Source organism: Spermophilus citellus (genome assembly GCF_964194105.1).
Source record: "Spermophilus citellus genome assembly, chromosome: 2".
Lineage (NCBI taxonomy): Eukaryota > Metazoa > Chordata > Mammalia > Rodentia > Sciuridae > Spermophilus > Spermophilus citellus.
In genome coordinates, this window is record NC_138183.1 from 95,240,013 (window position 1) to 95,259,997 (window position 19,985).

At 38.4% G+C, this 19,985-nt stretch overlaps 1 protein-coding gene across 1 annotated transcript in view; it reads right to left on the reverse strand.

The window, feature by feature from the left end:
* Window positions 1-19,985, reverse strand: part of LOC308641556 (methylglutaconyl-CoA hydratase, mitochondrial-like) — a gene marked incomplete at both ends in the record, with an annotated part of 82,966 nt that overhangs the window by 46,964 nt on the left and 16,017 nt on the right. Inside the window, 2 exons of the mRNA XM_081280225.1 lie at window positions 9,932-9,988; window positions 11,573-11,665. Of these exons, the coding sequence (XP_081136351.1) occupies window positions 9,932-9,988; window positions 11,573-11,665 (150 nt within the window). The remainder of the gene's footprint in view (window positions 1-9,931; window positions 9,989-11,572; window positions 11,666-19,985) is intronic.

Genomic DNA, 19,985 nt, shown 5'->3' on the forward strand with positions numbered 1-19,985 from the left:
ACTGGGCACAGAAGATACCTATTGAATGGTATATCAATACTTGGATATTCACTTATCTTGGGACACTTAAGAGAAAGAAGCACACTCAACAATTCCATGCCTATAAGTAGAAGAGATAACCACCCAAGTAGGTGGGGAGACATACAAACAATATGAAAAAACAAGAAAACAAACCACATTAAATAGCCCGTAACACTTCAATCAATGATCTCCTGACACCACAGTGGAGGAAACTTTGTATGAAGAATTTAGAAAGTTCATAATTAAAGTGTTCAATGAACTAAAAGATGAAAGAAATGAGCTTAGAGAGAAAATACAGGAAGTGAAAGATCATTTCAATAAAGAGAGACTCTGAAAAAAAACACAAATCTTGGAAATGAAAGACTCAATAAATCAAATTAAAATTCAACTGGAAACATACCCAACAGATTAGACCACAGAGAAGACAGACTCTTAGGCCCTGAAAACAAAGTATATAATATTGAAAATAAAACTGACAATAAAGAAAAGATGTTTAGAGACCATGTACGGAATATTAAAGAAATCAGGGATAACATTTGGAGGCCAAATATAAGAATCACTGGCATAGTAGAAGACACTGAAATGCAAACTAAAGAAATACAAAACTTTTCTGGGGGGTAGGGGGGCATCAGTATCTGGAACTGAACTCAAGGGCACTCGACCACTGAGCCACATCTCCAGCCCAATTTTGGATTTCATTTAGAGACAGGGTCTCACTGAGTTGCTTGGTACGTTACTAAGTTGCTTTGAATCTGTGATCCTCCCACCTTAGCCTCCCCAGCTGCTGCTGGGATAACAGGCATGTGCCAGTGCACCCGCCAAGAAATACAAAACTTTTTAATGAAACAATCAGAAGATTTTCCAAGAGACACTAGAACTCCAAACAGGCAAGATAAAAAAGGATCCTCTCCAAAACATGTTATATTTAAAATGCATAATATACTGAACAAAGATAGAATTTTAAAAGCCACATCAGAAAAACAGCAGGTCACATTCAGAAGTCAATTAAGACTCTCCACTGATTTCTCAGCCCCGAATCTAGAAGTCCAGAGGACTTGAAATAATATATAGTCAGCCCTTAAAGATAACAGGTACCAACCAAAACTATTATCCAGCAAAACTATTCTTCAAAGTTGAAATTACAATTAAAATGTTCCATGGTGATCAGAAAATGAAAGAATTCATAACCACTAAGTCAGGATTATAAAACATACCTAATGAAATTTTTCATGCAGAAGAAAAATAAATATGAGAGCCAGTATATGAAAACATCTCACTAGAATAATAACTAATTACAGAAGAATTAAGTTTAAATTAAGCATTAGAAACAACTCAAAATGGCAGGGAACAAAAAAAAAATCTCTCTATAATAACACTGAATGTAAATGGTCTAAAATATGCAGTCAAAAGACAGACTGGCACAAACGATTAAAAAATAAGACTCAGTCACACATTTTTTTATAAGAGACTCACATTACAACCAAAGACATTCACAGGATAAAGGTAAAACAAATGATGGGGAAAGATATACTATGCAAATGGAAACCAAAAGCAAGCAGCAGTAACTATTCTAATATCTCACAAAGAGACTTCAAGCCAAAATTAATCAGAATAGACAAGGAAGGTCACGTCATACTAGTTTAGGGAATTATCAAACAGGATATAATGACTGCAAATGTGTACACTCATCTATGTATATAGAATAAAACTTTCTCAATATAAAGAATCAAATAGACCCAAGTACAAAAACAATGGGTGACTTCAACACACCTATCTCACCAACACAGAAGTCAACCAGACGTAAACTAAGTAAAGACTCTACAGAACTAAAAATACTACTAATTAAATGGATCTAACAGACATCTATCAAATATTTCATCCATCAAAAACCAAATTTATTTTCTTTCTTCTCAGCTGCATGTGAAACCTTCTCTAAAACAGCTCATATTTTAGGACACAAAACAAGATATTTTTTAAAAAGGGGGGGGCAGGGAGATAATCTCTGGTATCTTGTAAGATCATAGTGGAATGTATTAGAGCTCAATAACAAGATATAAAGCAGAAATTATTCTAATATGGAGATTAATTAATACACTTTGAGTGAGAAATGAGTCATGGAAAATATCAGGAGAAATAAAATAAATCCTTAGAAACAAATAAAAATAGAGATACAACATAACAAAATCTCTGTGAAAGTATGAAGACATTTCTAAGAGGAAAGTTTATAGCACTGAGTGCCAACATTTAAGAAATCAGAAAGATCCCAAAATGACAATCTAATGTTACCCCTCAAGGCTCTAGAAAAGAAGAAACTAATTTCAAAATCAATAGAAAACAGGAAATAATAAGGTCAGAGCCAAAATTAATGAAATTAAGAGAAAAACATACAAAGGACAAAGGGAACAAGGAGATGGTTCTTTGAAAAGATAACAAGATTGATAAACTAACCACAGACAACACCCAAATCAACAAAATAAGAAATGAAAAAGAAGACATCAACACACATAATTCTGAAATCCAGAGGATCATTAGAAATCATTTTAAAGATATATACTCCAATAAACTGGAAAATCTGGAAGATCCTAACCAATGTCTAGATAAACAACTAAAGACCAATACCCCTGAAGAAAACAGATGCAAAAATCCCTAATTTAAATATTAGCAAACCTCACTCAAAAATACATTAGGAAGATAGTAGTACACGATGATCCAATGAGTTTCACTGAGGAATGCAAGTTTGGTTCAACATATCCAAATCAATACATGTAATTCACCATATAAATAGAACTAAGGGCAAGAATCATACAATCATCTCAATAGATGCAGAAAAAAGTCTTTGGCAAAATCCAGCACTTTTTCATGCTAAAAATGCTGGAGAAACTATGAACAAAAGGAACTTACCATAAAATTATAAAGGCTATCAATGACAAATCCAATCCAGAATAATACTGAATGAATAAAAACCAAAAGCATTTCTTCTAAAATCAAGAACAAGGCAAGGATGTCCACTCTCACCACTCCAATTCAATTTAGTTCCTTGAAACCCTAACTAGGACAATCAGGCAAAAAGGAAATTAATGGGATTATAAATAGGAAAAGAAGTTAAATTAAATCAACAGCTTTCCTATACTCAAATACTGAGCCAACTGAGACAGAACGAGAGCCTAATTTTTTAAAGATTAATAATTTAAATAATTTAAAACATTTTGCCACTTTTCCACCTGGAAAAATATGTTAAGGGCTCTCAGCCTTTCCTTAATTAATGTTTCAGATGTATGTCATATTGTACTACTAAAATTCATACAGAGTCAGAAAACAATATATGTAAATTTTATAAAATTATATCTAAAAAGAGAGACAAAGATCAACTTTAAAACTAAAATATTTTACCTAAGATTGTGAAGAACCCTGCCTTACCTGAGATAAGGCTCTGCCTCCCACCTTACAGCATGTCAAAGTAGGCCACATTTCAGTTAATTTAAAGTTATATTCAAAAATTAACTTTATTGGAAAAATTACTGTGATCTCAAATAAAAAATATAATGTATACCTCAGCAAAGGCTCAAAATTATATAAAAGCTAAATATGTTTTTACTATTGTTAATTTCACTTTGTATTTTCATTATAACTAAAAAAAATGTGACCACTACACTTAGAGCAACCAAGAGACCTTTACTGTGACAGTGTCTGATTAACACAAAAGAGACAGAAAGAAAAAGAGAGAGAGAGAGAGAGAGAGAGAGAGAGAGAGAGAGAGAGAGAGGAAAAAGAGAAAGGAAAGAAAAAGTGAGAGGGAGAATGAGAAACAGGTTAAGTGAGAGAAAAAGGAGAGAGCAAGAGAGGAGGACCTGGCAAAAGAGAGTTTTTATAGCCAAAATCTAATGGGGTCTCTGGGTCTGCAAGCTGCCTTGTTGGCGTAGAGTGATTGGATCATAGAGTAGATGCTAAGGTGTCATCTTCTCCTTCAGGCAGATCTTCAGCATTACATAAGTTAATAAATAAAATAAGGATATTGTGTTATGTAAAAATTAACTGTAAAAGTTATAAACGTAAAAGTTAAAGCCCAGCATTCTTACTTTAAAATGGGTAAAAATAACTTGCTGGATATTTAAGGCCAAATTTAAATATTAAGGTTAAAATAAAGGGGCCAAAGAAACCAATATTTGGCTCTTGCCCTCTAAGTCAGCCTGAACCCAGGACAGGGGGAAAAGCTTTGCAACTCCGGGCCACATAACCTCCCCATAAGGGAGATTAATGAGACCCCTGGAGAACAGAAAGCCAATGAGTGTCCATGCTGCAAAAGAGGAGGGTCACTGAAAAAGGGAGACATGCCTGATGCTTCCAATGGAAGCCATATGGTCCGCAAGACCCTGACCCATCCTAATGCAGATGACACTAACAGAGCTAAAGTGCTGCTCACAAGTTCCCCAAAAAATGTCCTCCAAGGAAACTCAGCTGACTCTTACCAATAGATAGGAACAAGGTGAGTTTGACCAGCGTGGTCTTAAATACCTAGCAAAAGAGTTAAAACCAAAGCACAGCCATTCCTGGACATTTAAAAAGAAACAACAGTTATTTTAATGTAACTTAAGATGTACCCTAGTGTTAGCATCCCCCAAAATAAGTAAGACTGGAGACAACAGAAGAGAAATTCTTAGGCAAAAATGCCTGATAACTATCAATTAAAAACTGCCAGAAGTTTTTAGTCAGTTTAAGGCCTACAGATCTTCCTAACCTCCTACACAGGAAGATATAATCAGTGTTTATTAAAATAATTATCTAATCCTAAGTAACAAAGGATCTTTACTGAACACAGAGGTTATGCCAAAAAGGTATTTTTACAAAAATCAGATGACATTAACAATAGTTTAACTAAATGTTGTGTCTACATTCCTGATAATTCTGACAACGTTAAAGATTTATGTCCCCCCCCCAAAAAAAAGTGCCTTATTAGGCTTTGTTAGGCCTTGTTATGGGGGACATTTTCTCAGGTCTTCTGCCTCCTGGTAAACAACTATTAATTTCTGTCATTTTCAAGATATTCATGGACAGGTTCCAGATGCTACAACTGCTATTTTGTATTAATCTTACTTCAGCACTTATGTCTTTTTGTTTCTCTCATAGAAGTGCCTACCCCAGGTGAATTTACATCCTGTTGCTCCTGAGCCAGATTTTTACCATGGACTTCTTGACCCATTCAGTTTCTAAAATGGGACTCCAAACTGCTTATCCACTGCACATTGCCCCTTTTCAGCTGTCAGTAGCAAGAATGGTCATCGCCTTTTTCCCTTACAGCAGTAGGAGGTCCCTAATATTAGAGAAAAAAATTACGGTCAACATAGATGTTCGCCAATATGTCTAGCTCAGGAAGATGTACCTGGGAAACTACTCCCAAGATCATCCTGAGTGATCTTCCATAAAGAGACACTTGCTTCCACAACCCAACTTATAAGTGGGACAACTCCCTGTTCACCAAAAATTGTGCTTCCCAGGTCTCACTTTGAACTCCTTGACTAAATCTCCAACCTGTCAATAACTCTGAACGATGTAACCTACTATTTTGATGGAGTAAAGGGAAAAGAACTCCTGGACTAATTAAAAGGCCAGGCCCCACTGATTTATCAACATAGACTGGCTGCCCCCATTTTAGTTCCCCTCCTGGCTGGTTTGGGAAGTCCCTCAGCTGTCAAATAGATATAGATCTAGGAAAACTAGAAAGGTCAATCTCCAAACTAGAGGTTTCACTAGACTCTCTGACAGAAATAGTCTTACAGAACAGATAAGGTCTAGATGGTCTCTTTCTGAAACAAGGAGGACTTTGTATGGCTCCAGGAGAAACTTGTTTCTCTGCAAACCATTCTGGGATAATAAAGGACAGTTTGGCACTTGTGAGAAACAGGTTAAAGATAAGAGAGGAAAAACTAGAAACTTCAGGCAATTGGTTCTAAAACCTATTCTCATGGTCCCCTTGGTTGACTACCATCATTTCAGCCGTAGTTGGGCCCCTAGTCCTTCTCCTGATTGGTATTACTGTAGGACCCTGCCTCTTAAAAACCCTCCTAAACCATACACAAGAATATAGGTGAGGTCAGAGTTATGGTCTTACGAGCCCAGTACAGGCCCTTAGACACATAAAGATGGAAAAAAAGAAAAAAAAAAAAAAAACTGAGGCCTAATGATGTGCAAGATTGACATCAAACCTATGAAAACCAGTGGGGAATGTGATAGTAGGAGAAAATGTGACTCCATTTTTTTTTATGACTTCATCCTGTTTAAAACAACCATGCCAAGTAGAAGAGTCATGACTGGAGCAAGATGTTCTTTTCCTTTTGCTATAGAAACCTTTAGATGGCGTAGAGAGAGAAGATGGGAGGGGAGGGGAGGGGAGGGGGAATAGTAGAGGATAGGAAGGGCAGCAGAATACAACAGACACTAGTATGGCAGTGTGTAAAAAAGTGAATGTGGAACCAATGTGAATCTGCAATCTGTATACGGGGTAAAAATGGGAGTTCATAATCTGCTTGAATCAAATGTATGAAATATGATATGTCAAGAGCTTTGTAATGTTTTGAACAACTAATAATAAAAAAAAGAAAAGAAACCTTTAAGAACACAAAACTATCTAATGAGGCATTGTTTCTGTAACTAGGGTAAAGGGCTCTGTTTCTGTAACTGGGGTGACTGGGCTAACTGTGATTGGTTAGGCTTCCCTCTGCTTGACTGCACTGTCCCGCTTCTGTAACCTGGCTTGCTTGCATTGGCTAGACCCCCTAAACATCCCTTTTGCAGTTTTCAGGCTTATAAGGAGTGCCCTTGCAATTGTGCAGGGCTGATCAGGGGAACAGCTTTATGTTCTGGTCAGCCACCACCAGTGTGCTTCAATAAAGGCTTGATTTGATTATACATGAGTGATCTAGAAGTCAGTTTATGAAACCCTGTGATGAAGCTTTAACTATAACAGTACAATGAATCAAAATGCATTCTACTGTCATATAATATATACACACACACACACACACACACACACACACACACATAGTTAAAATAAATAAATTTTTAAAAAAGAAAAAGAGAATCAGCTATTTCAGCGGGGGGGGGGGGCGGGGCACGGTACCAGGAATTGAACTCAGGGGCACTCGACCACTGGGCCACATACCCAGCCCTTTTTTGTATTTTATTTAGAGACAGAGACTCACTGAGTTGCTTAGTTCCTCCCATTGCAGAGGCTGGCTCTGAACTCACAATCCTCCTGCCTCAGCCTCCCGAGTCACTGGGATAACAGACATGTGCCATTGTGCCCAGCCAGAACCAGCTATTATAAATAAATGGGAAAATATTAAAGCACTATAATTTTTATGATAAAATTTATTTAATAAAAATTAGAAAAATAATCCCATTCATGAGAAAACATAAGAACAAATTCATTCAAATCTACTAAAAAAGTATTCTAATTAATGGATCCACTTGAAAAGAATGCTGAAGAACTTAAGTACACTGGGAGAAATTCTGATTTCTAGAACTCACAAGGCATAGCACATTGCCACTCACAATGCCACTCATGAGGCATTCACAACAGAAGGAAGGAAGCCAATAAAGCTCACCCTCATTTCTGAAGTACAATCCATTTTTTCATTTTGTTTTAACTTTTGGTTGTTTTAATACAAAACACTTCATCTTCAAGGCATGGTAAGTATTCAAATTATCAAGTTCAGTTTCCTCCCATCCCCAATCTCTTCCACCTACTAACCCTTGTCTAAACATATTACTTTAATATCATTGAAAAGTGACAGTATCAGTTTCCAAAGAGTGCTATAACAAAAAAAATACCACATATTAACAACAGAAATTTATTCTCTCAGTTTTGGAGGGCAGAAATTCAAAATCAAGGTCTCTGTGAGGCTGGATCCTTCTGGAGACTCTGAAGGAGAAACTGTACCATGGTGCCCTCTCCCACACTTTGGTGACTGCAGACTATCCTTGGCATTGCCTGGCTTATGCGTGCATTATTCCCCTGTCTTCACATGATCTTCTCTTCTGCCTGTTTCTTTTCTTTCTTGTAAGGATGCTTTCTCATTGAACTTTAGAGTCTCTCAGATAATATAGGATATGCTCATTTTGAGACCCTTTAATTACATCTTTAATGATCCTCTTTCCAAATAAGGTCACATTTATAGGCTCCTAGATTGCCATAGCTTGTGGGGAGGAACGAGGATGCACCATGCAAGCCACTATCTTTCTAGGATTAGTTATATCCTAATTACCTCTAAATGTTTATTTCTTAAAAGAAATTCCAAAATGTGCAATTTCACACTTTTTCTCCATTTCATTTTATTTCACAATTTGTTATCTGGTAATTTTTTCAAATAGATTAATTCTCTTACAAACCCTTCTCTAGTGTTTTCATTAGTTACTATGGACGAGGTAGGCATGGTAGAACAGATAGATATTAAATGCTTTGGGCTTAAAAAATAGCATTTTTGTGGATGACCAAAATAGAATACTCTCATGCATGAACTGAGTAGTCTTCCCAATTTCACTATAACTTAAGTTTAAATTTCTACCTACCTTATGTTTTAATTCTTTACCCTAGCCAGGACACATACTCTTTAAACATACAATTTAAACCTATTCATCTGCAGACATCTGTCATGTTCAACACTGTATTTAATTTTTTACACGGTACAGTTATTTCATCCATAACACTGATAAGCTGTCATTTACGTGTAAAAGTTACCAAGGAAGGTTACTATACCATACACATCCTTAAGTGAAGACAACTGTTTCAAAGAAGGACATCATGAAATGGGAATATCTCCAAATTCTCTAAATCACAATAGCAAAAAATTCAGATTTATAAATGATGCAAAATTTCACTGTCAATGTTGAAATGGTGCTTTCTTATATGACACTCACAAAAGCAGCAGCTCATCTATGTTCTTCATGGGAACAGAAGAAACAAAACCTCTTCAGCTCCAAATTCAGGCTACCCACTAACCCCAACCTTTGTCCTGCTGTACAAAAACAAAAAATATGGCCCAAAGCCTGGGAAGATGCTCATTTGGATCTGAAATGTTCCCTAAAGGCCCATGTATTCAAGGCCTGGCCCCAGCTTTGTTTTCTTGGCTGGTGGGGCCTGGTAGGAGGAAGCGGGGTCACTGTGGGCATGCCATTAAAGGTAGTTTTGGAACTTAGGCCCCTTTTTCCCTCTTTGCCTTCCTGCTGCCATGTAATTTCTCACCACAGGTCCAAAAGCAATGGAACCAACCATGGACTGAAACTTCCAAAACCATGAGCCAAGGTAAACCTGTCCTCCTCCTACATGGTCTACCTCAGGTATTTTGTCCCAGTGATACAAAGATGACCAACAGAGAAGCCATCTCTCCTCTTCTACTCAGGGTCTGACTGTGTGCAGGAAGCTCTCAGTTAGGGCACACACATTTAAATGCATGAATAAAAGTTTCAAAACTGGAGCTGGGGTTATGGCTCAGTGGTAGAGCACTTGCCTAGCATGTGTGAGGCACTGGGTTCAATTCTCAGCACCACATATAAATAAATGAACTAAATAAAGGCCCATCGACATCCAAAAAAATACTAAAAAAAAATAGTTTCAAAACTTCCAGGTAGTCCTTTAACAAAAGAGATCCAAGCAGTGATATCAATGTGGACTGTACAATAATTGAAAACTTAAAATAACATAGAAAAGCAAAGAAAACAGCACAAAAAGAAAGTAATAGCCAGTATATGACCACCATCTGCAGCTAAAAAGGAGCGTATTTTGAATAGGGATTTCACTAAAAGAGCCAACAATACAGTAGTCTCCTCTGCCTTTTCCATGAACAGAATTTTGCCTTAGACACTGTAACTGGGAACACAGTAAGAATACTGAGAGACAGGAGTGAACAACTCATACCTCCACCAGGAATAATTGCCAACTTTGTTTCAACCAAGCCCATTTTTGCAGAGAAAGCTAAAAAGAAAAAAGAAAATTAAGAAACATACACATCATAGCATTATAAAACCACAACTTGAAAGAGTTAGTAAACTAAGATACATTAAAACGCTGTTTACTAATTTAACTGGTGTCACTTTTTTTTAATCACTTCAAAAGATACTTAGAGAAACAAGAAAATACTCTAAATTACTTATATATTAGGAGAGTAACACAACATTTTCTGTTAAAAACTGCTTGCCAGTGAATTCGTTTTTGATGGTAAAAGACAAGAACTATATTATTAGAGCTAATACTACCAAGTCACATTTGAAGGCTTGGATCTCAGTAATTATTCAGGATCAGGAGAGAGACTGTGTCTGACAAGCACAAATTCTTTAGCTGCCTGAATTGTCCCCTAGATCAAACAGCTTAATATATCAGATATGGCAACTTCTCAAGACCATGTCTCTAGTTACTTTCAACAAATAGTATTACTGTTTGACAGTTGGGAAGCATTCCTTTTGTTATGTTTGTTTTCACAAGTACCTTACAACATCTTGATCATTTCTTAATGTGCATATTCAAATGTACTTAGACTATTTTTCACATCCTCATTATAAGAGCCTGCATTCTTTCAAAATGGATTCCAGATACCTTAGCTTGTCAATTGAAAAGCAAACTGATCTCTAGCACCATAAAACAATAACTGATTTCATCATTAAAATAATATATAGGGACTTAAAGTAGAAAGAAGGAAAACATATATAAGGACAAGCAACCACTAGTCTCAAGACACAATCCAAATTATTTAAATGAATTATATTCACTCTACTTTTAATATGCAGCCATATCAGGTGACAATGGGAGCCAAGGGAAGAATAATGACTGCTGTCTGCTGTCTGATCAGTCCCAGAGCCCATGGAACAGCTAGAGCTGAAACTCTCTGGAAGACATTGTCCAGAAACATCAACACAGAAGATTGGTATTCACACTTACTCCAGGGGGGTAATAGAACTGTGGCCTGTGATTCCAGTTCAGTCACCCCTTTGGCCTTGTTACTTCCCCTCTTTCTGTTCCCAGCGTCTTCCCGCACCAAAGCACTGTGCTTGCAGGGTTGCTAGGCACACTGAGTGACTAAATATATGTCAAGTGTGTACCAGGCACCTGGGCAGCACTCAGTAACTGGTCAACACTAATTGTCTTCATTATTTTCATAAGCATCTCTACATACTCAGAAAACCACTTAGGAATAGAATGAATTGCAAAGGGATTATGTTATTATTACTGCACTTAAGAGTTATTAAGTACTTGGTCTAAGCACTCCCACAGTGGTTTCCCCCATTTAGAGGGGGGGGGAACTCATATGAAAAGGATAAGACCTACAGTTCAAACTCACATCTGTCTGACCTAACATCTCTTCCTACTGCCATAAAACAGCGAGAGACAACAGAAGATCCCTTTCTTCAGTGGGGTTCTAAATGCACCATGAGGCCCAACAGGTGACTTTTAAAATGTCTCACTCAAAAACAGCACCAGAACAAAATACTGGAATTAACTCAAAAGTAAATACAAAATCCATTTTTGAACATTACATTTTTAATAGGATCAATTCTCACCTACCTGCTACTCGTATATCACAGGCCAGAGCCAATTCAAGACCACCACCTAGCGCAAGGCCATCTATTGCTGCAATCGTTGGCACTGGAAGATTAGCTGAAACAGGATGACAAAGGTCATGCTTCTTCAATTAGTTCATTATCTCACTATGTAATTCCATTTTTTTGTGTGAATACATTTTTAAATGGGATATTGTATATAGACTCTATATCCATTTTACCTTTAGCAAACCATTTACATTTCCATCATTATTCTTCAAAAACTTTTATCTAATGATTGCATAGTGTTCCACCACTTGAATATACAATAATCATCTTTAAACCTTCCTACATTAATGAATTTTTCATAAGTGCTTTTGGTCAAATTAATAGTTCTATGACTTTTTATAGTATAGTCTTTTACAAGTTGTTTGATTCATAAAAATTTCAAGGTGAAATGACACACATAACTCAAATTCATGATCATTTAAGGGCTACTTTGAGGCTAAGAATGACAACCTCATTTAAAGAAATGATATATGCCCTACCAAGAAAGAAGAAGCCCAACCAGTTGCTGTGGCAGCTCCACCATTTAGTGACAGGTGCTCAATGGGCTCCACCCAAACTCACACCTCCTGGGGAGGAGACTTTGGAAGCTTGCCCAGATGCATGACTGGGAAAAAGCCACCATTCACAGAACTCTAAAGTATACTTCTGGAGTCTAGAGAAAGAATATTATTGTATAGAGATTTTTGTAAGTTACAATATACAGATTTGGCTAGGCATAGTGGCAGATGCCTATAATCCCAACAACTCGGGAGCTGAGGCAAGAGGATCACAATTTCAAGGCCAGCCTGGCAACTTAGTGCGACCCCTTATCAAGATAAAAAATAAAAAAGAGCTGAGGATATAGATATAGCTCATGGCACAGTGCCCCTGGCTTCTATCCCCAGTGCTGGCAGTGGGGGACATTTTACTTCTATAACTTGTATGTAAAAATGTGAATATGTAACAGATGTGATTCTGCAATCTGTATTTGGGGTGAAAATGGGAGTTCAAAACCCAATTTGAGTCAAATGTATGAAAGATGATATATCATGAGCTATGTAATGTTTTAAATAATCAATAAAAAAATGACTGGTTATATTCATTGATTACTCTGTAAAACAGAAAAATTTCTATTAGTTTTATTTCTGACTATGGGAATATGAAGTTAGGCTGGCTAATCTTATTATCTAAAGAGAATACAGGTTTTTAAAAGATGCCATCCCATGTAGCACAGTGGTAGAATGCTTGACCAACATGTGCAAAGCCCTGGGTTTAACCACTGGACCACAAAATAAGGTGGGGAGGCATTAGTCCCTAAAAGCTCTCTCTTTCATTAGTATGCTAACAGATGAAATTCCCCAAGAGAGGCAAATCATTTTATTTCTTTAGAAACATATGAATTTGCCCAGTTCAGTGGAGTAATCCCAGCGGCTCAGGAGGCTGAAACAGGAGGATTGCAAGTTCAAAGCCAGCCTCAGCAAAAGCAAGGCACTAAGCAATTCAGTGAGACCCTGTCTCTAATAAAATACAAATTAGGGCTGGGGACATGGATCAGTGCTCAAGGGCCCCTGAGTTCAAGCCTCAGTACCAAAAAAAAAAAAACAAAACAAAAAACAAAACAAAAACAAAAAACAAAACAAAACCATGAATTTGTGGACTGAGGATGTAGCTGAGCAGTTAGAGCACTTGCCTAACATGTGCCAATGCTCAATGATCAATCCACAATACAAAAACAAAATCCCCAAACTTGAAGTATGCTGAATCTCACCCATTCGCACATCAAGAAATTTTCCAGTCTTACTCTGAGACTAAAGTCTGAAAAGGCAGAGAAAGAGCACACATGTGCAGCTGCCACCCAAGACAGAACACTCTAGCAAGAGCAGAGATGCATAGGGCTTTTGCACAGGGAAGACACCTAATGTTCTTTTCTAGCACACTTAGCAGGGGAAAGAAAGATTTATCAGTGTCAACAATCAGGAAATGAGTTTAATGTACAAACAATATCTAGTGAATTTTAACTTTAAAAGAAAAAAATCAATAAAGTGATTAAATGGCAACTTAATCTCAATGGTTCCCCAAAGTCATCTTAAGCTCCTACAAGAGAAATAGAATGACTTTGTCACTTGCTCATGACACTTCCTCCTTCCTAAGAACCTGGTTACAGAGCTCATCTATTTGTAGTTCCCTCAATCTTCAACCTCTCCAATCTCATGTCCCTCCCATCAAAATCTTTCCTGAGGCCCTACCTTGGGCTCATCTCCCTTTACAAACTAGTTTCTGGGCAGAGTAGAATAAGTCCATGTCACCCATACCCATACACCTCCAAGCCCCCAAGATGTTTGCTCCAGGTCCCAAAACCAGTGTACAATCTTCAGTCCCCATTAAACATATAGCCTTTAAGATCAGAGTAATCCTGATTACTGTCTCCTTGAATTACCTTCTCCATTTGCCTGCTGGGTCCCACATCCTTCCTGGTTAATTCTCAGTCTTGTACCTTCTCAGTATAAGCTTTACTCGTGAGTTCTCATTCCCACCCAGCTTTTATTATCTGTAATACCAAGAAGTCCACACTCCTCTACCTCAAACTCAAATTTCTTTCTATACTATGTTTGTATAGCCACCTGCCTACTGGACATCTCCACTTAAACACTTTTTCATGTCCATGACAACTCTTCAATACTTCTAGATTCTAACTCATAGTTAGGAGCAGATCCACTCACCAAGTCATCCAAGAAGCCATCCTGGATTCCTTTTCAATGCCCATATGCCCAGCTGTCTTGAGTCTTCTAACAGCTTGCTAATCTTCAAGGTCCCCTCCCTGTTCTGTTAGAGTTTTGGGTATCATCATTCCTCACCAGTAGGAAGCCTCAAAATGAATTTCTTTACCTAACCCTCTGATGCATATTCCACATTTCTACTGGGCTTTTCCCCTGTCTAAAATTGTACAATTATTGATTCCATTTCTGAGATAAAATGAAGTAAACTGTAAGCATAGCACAAAAGGCACCTATTGTCTACCTATTCATCTTTTCTCCAGCCTCAGACAGATACTCTGTGTTCCAACCCCAAGCTAACAGAAGCACCTCTAGAAGTTACACCCATTTAAGAATCCACACCTATGCAAGAGTTGCACCTCCATCTAGAATACCTAGCTAGTCCTTACATTCTTACATGTCTTTCAAAGCACTACTCAAATATCCCTCCCTTTGTTTCCATGATACTCTGGGCACCCTTCTCTGTCAAACCATCCCCTACTGCACTGCCCATCTGAAACAAAGACCTGATGTCAAATCAAGGCTACTCAATCACATTCTTAAACAGGGATATACCTGCAAGTTTTTCACTGCCTGTTCCCCATCCACTACTTTAAACTTGGTATTTTATCTCCTTTCTATAATTGTTAATTCTTTTCTTTTTAATACCTTAAAAAACAATATGAACTTATGCAGTCACAGGGAGCTTCAGAAATAAAAATCCCAAAGTGTTCCCAAGCTGGAGAGTGTCTCAGTAGAGAATGAATGCTCTCTCTCTGAAGCATGGAATGCCATGCACTGGTAAGTTGGAAAGGAACTCATGAAGAAGCTTCTGGAAAAGTGACACTGGAATGAATATGTATCTGGTCACCCTACCTGTTTCTAAACACACAGCTCCTGGAACCATTGGAATCTTTGGAGTGATAAGACTATACTTTGTATGCCAGCAAGATAACTGATAAAAAGCTTCAGCATGAGAGCTGATCACAAAAAAGACCAAGCCAGGATTAGATGGCTGGAACTTTCAGCCCCAGCCCCTCAAATCTTTAGGGAGAGGAGAGGAGCTGAAGGTCAAGCTGATCACTCAGCCTCTGGACATGAGAAGTAAACAAAATGTGAAGGGGCTGATCTGGGAGGGGCTCAAATCAATCAGCTCCTGATCAGGTGCTCTTGATTCTGATGTTAGAGAATATAACCTTTTCCCCAATATTTAATACTTTTGGAATTAATAAAAATTATTTTTAAATTTGATAGTTAACAATTTGAGAAACTAAGTTTCTAAGGATAAAAAAAAATAACATTACGATTTATAAGAAATATATTATGCAAAATGACAAGAAATTTGGGGTCCTCGCCTTGTACCAGAAAAAGGTGGGGGTGGAGGCGTGGTATGAGAGAGACCATAATGCCAGTAACTCCAGAGGCTGAGTGGGGCATGAGGTCGCAGGATGGATGCCAGCCTGGGAGACTTAGCAAGGTCTTATCTCAAAATAAAAAAAATAAAAAGGGCTGATAGATCAGAAGGGAGGAAAGGACAAAGGAAGGGAGGGAACCAGAAAGGTAATAAGAAAAAGAAAGAGGAAGAACAAGGAGAGGAGGAGGAATCACAGCATCTTCAAATCACTGAAAAGGTTAACTACTTGAGATTTTCAAAATTAATATTTTAGCATTGTGGAAAGCTGTCTACAAAATTTTCCTACTCAAAAATTATTTAGGTAAAATAGCTTACTTATTATTTCATATTAGCTATTTCACATCTTGATAAATTTAAAACTATATATAATTCTTGTCCCCCGCCCTCAGCCCAAGACATTTGTCCTGTTTTTCAGGAAAATATGCATCATCTCAAAGGGAATGCCACTTTCACAGTTATCTGATATGCCTGTTTTTACATTTTATATTTCTTCTACCTGTGAGTACTTAATAAACACAGGGGAAACAATAAAACCCACCTTTAGAAAGGCAGATTATCAGTTTAAAGATCTGAAGGAATAATGGCAGTTGTACATGAGTACAAAGAAATGAAACAGGAACTGCAAATCCAGTGGGCACAAGCTATTCCCACAGCAACAGGATGCAATGATGACTCAATGCTTTATCCAACCATCAGCATCAGACACTATTTTGAGTGCAGTATCAGGAAATGAGCCAGGTATGACATAGAAGATAATAATGCTTTGAAATTCTCCTAAAAATATAATTAAAGCACACAATTACAGAGTGTAGCTATTTAAAGAGCAGTAAGGCAGGCCTCTGGTACCCTTCAGCAGCCTCCAGGCCACCATCCCCAAGGGCAACCAGAATGAGAGGAGGGCGAAAACACGGGAAACCATGTGTCTACTTTCAACTCTTAAGGAGATGTAATAAATAATGTCGCTTCTTTACAAGGCTCTATAGAAACACAAACAATCTGATTAAGGAGAAATGACAGTGTCAGTCATGTGGTTTTTAAATTTGGGTTTTGCCTGAAGACTAGTGTTGTTGTGTAAAACAGAAATCCAAGTATTTCAACGGGAATGCCCATAAATTATGTGGAAACTCCAAATAGTGAAATCTTTCAAAGATAGAAATAAAATAAAAACAACTAAAAACCATAATAATTTACTAATTATCCTTTAAGTTCAGCTAAAACTTTATCTCTAGTTTAAAGTGCATTCTCCCATTCTAATCAAGTTTTAAGGAAATCAGAAAAACAACACAACACAAATCCCTGAGCAAAGCTTGCAGGCTGGCTGTACCTCAGTTCTCCTACAGGCTCACACCAGGGTCACTGCCAAAGAAGCAGCCTGGGTACTAACATGCACACCAGAGGAGAGGGCTAGGGCCAGCATGCAGGAGACAGGAGTTACAAGAGGGAGACGTCCCAGGTGCCACGGACCTTAGAGCAAAAGCCAAAAGGAAGAGTATTTATAACACTGCTGTTCTAGCACTAGGTTAAAATCCAAATAAAGTGGAGAAACTCAACAAACTGTTGTGATGAAAAACAGCTGAACAGCAGCTTACAAGAGGTAAGCTATTCCTTACAAGAGGGTACCATTATGTTAATAACAAACTGCTAAAGAACAGCATTCCCTTCTACATGCATTGTATATACTGGCTCAACATAGTATCTCCAGGCTGTATTTATACACACAGAAAAAGAAAATAAACTTACTTTTTTACTAAGAAAATTGGAGAAAAATGCCTAGTAACAGTATGATAAAATAATTACTCCTGCCTTTAATAAAAACCAGAGGAACAAGGGCAAAATGGCATGGGGCCAGCCTCTATCCTGCTATTGCTGCAGGATACAATGATCAGGTACAGGAACAAGATGAGGACCGGGCCACAGTACTTCAGATTTTACACAGAGTGATTAAGGCAAAAGGTATCTTCCTTAATTCATAATAGCATAGCTGTATCTAAAGTTTATAAAAGTAGAGTTGGAAAAAGCAATACATTAATATAATACCACAAAAACACATTATTTCCTCAGCATCTTTGTGTTTTTGTTGTTGTTGTTGTTGTTGTTGTTGTTGTTTGTTTGGTGATTTGGGTTTTTTTTTTTTGTTTGTTTGGTTTGGTTTTGTTTGGTACAAGGGATTGAACTAAGAGGCACTCAACCACTAAGACACATTCCCCAGCCCTATTTTGTATTTTATTTAGAAGGGTCTCACTGAGTTGCATAGTGCCTCGCTTTTGCTGAGGCTGGCTTTGAACTCGCCATCCTCCTGCCTCAGCCTCCTGAGCCACTGGGATTACAGGCCTGTGCCACTGCACTGTTGAGAGCCACAGCCAAAGGGGCCCCAGCAAACTTCCAGCTGCCAGCAACCAGCTGCCAGCTGATGATTGGCTCACAGCGGCCCCAGCAACATCTAGCTGATTGGCTCCTCTGCGGTGATGTTCATTGGGCTGTTTCCCTGCCCTTCAGACTGCCGGCTGATGATTGGCTCACAGCAGCCCCAGCAACATCTAGCTGATTGGCTCCTCTGCGGTGATGTTCATTGGGCTGTTTCCCTGCCCTTCAGACTGCCAGCTGATGATTGGCTCACAGTGGCCCCAGCAACATCTAGCTGATTGGCTCCTCCACGGAGCTGCTCATTGGGGGACTTCTTTGGCTCCGCCCACACGACCCAGCCAATCGGCCTCAAGAACAGGAGGATTGTGGGAGGTGGTGAGGGTTGTGTGGGGGTGAGAGGCTTGTGGGAAGCCGGTGGTGGCAGTTGGGCTCTGAGGGGTTTTCCCTGAGGAGCTGTTTTGTTTGGCGTTTGTAGTTCTAAAAATAAAGTTAGTTTCTTTTGACAAGTGGCTCCTGAATTGTGCCCAGCCAGACTGCGGCACTGCACCCTGTTTCCCTCAGCATCTTTAGAAAAACCTGATACAATGTTTATAAAACCACGCAATATGACATAAATGGTAATTTCCTATAATTTTTAAAAAAGCAATTCAGCTATTGAAAAGAACCCATTCTTTCCTATAAGTGAGTGTTGATAATATAGCTACAATGAGATCCACTGCTTTATTACTGACAATAGCCAAGCTGGAACATCAAAGATGGAGTCCTGGATGGGAGTTCAACAGTGGTTAAGTTGGTACTGTAAGCTCATGCTCACTTTACGTTGCTAACAAATGAGGAAACTGTCAAAGTCTAAACTCAGTCACTGGGTCATCAACATAAATGCCAGGCAGCAAGCAGCAGAATGCAGCCATGAGTGGGGAGTTCAGATGCTGAATTTCAGTCAATCTATCACTGAGACAACTGTGAGACATGAGAAATATTGCTTAATTTCTCTAAGCCTATCACTAGCCCGCCTACTTTCCCCTTCTTTTCTATGTATGTACCTTTTAATCTACCAAATACATATAAAGTGCCTACTATGTTGTGGCCACTGTCCTAAAAACTTTACAAATAAAGTTTAAAGTTTATTTAAACCTCTCATCAGCTTTATGATGTAAGAACAAAGACCTTCAATTTGCAGATGAGGCCACCAAGGCACAGGGGAGCTGTTGTTACTCGCCTGGCATCACTAAAATTTGAGCACAGATAGTGCAGCTCTTCCCCATTACTGCCTGTCACTACCTCTCACAGCCCAGACCCAGAGCCCCTGAAAAGCATCCACATCATATGCCATCTTTCCGCCCTCTTCTAAGGACCTCTGCCCTGAGAACAGGGAAATGCTGAGGCTGTGGGAAGTGACCAGTACAATGGCTCTGTAGGTACTAAGACCAAAATCTCTGTTCACCGGGTCCAACTGGGGAACACGGGAAAATGGCTAGTCAGCTGACTAATAGAGTTCTGCCTTGAGTTTTCTCTGGGTATCCCCAACAAGAGAACTGTGTCAGTGCCCCAGTATAGGCCTCCAAAGTAGGAAAGGTCAAGGCCAGAGCATCTCCCCCCTACCAAAATTCCCAAAAAGTAAAGCCTCTCTGGGGTAAATGCAGAGATGAGAGGCCAGGGTGGGGTTAAGTCACCACACATTTCCACTTATCTTGACAGTTATTATTCAGTAATGTAACTGAGTAATATAATAACTTTACCTGTGGTTCCAACTCCTAGCATTTTTTAGAATGTTTCTTGACATGGCAAATGTAGTTATATCTATTTCTGATAAAATATATACATATACATACATAAATACACACACTCACACACACACA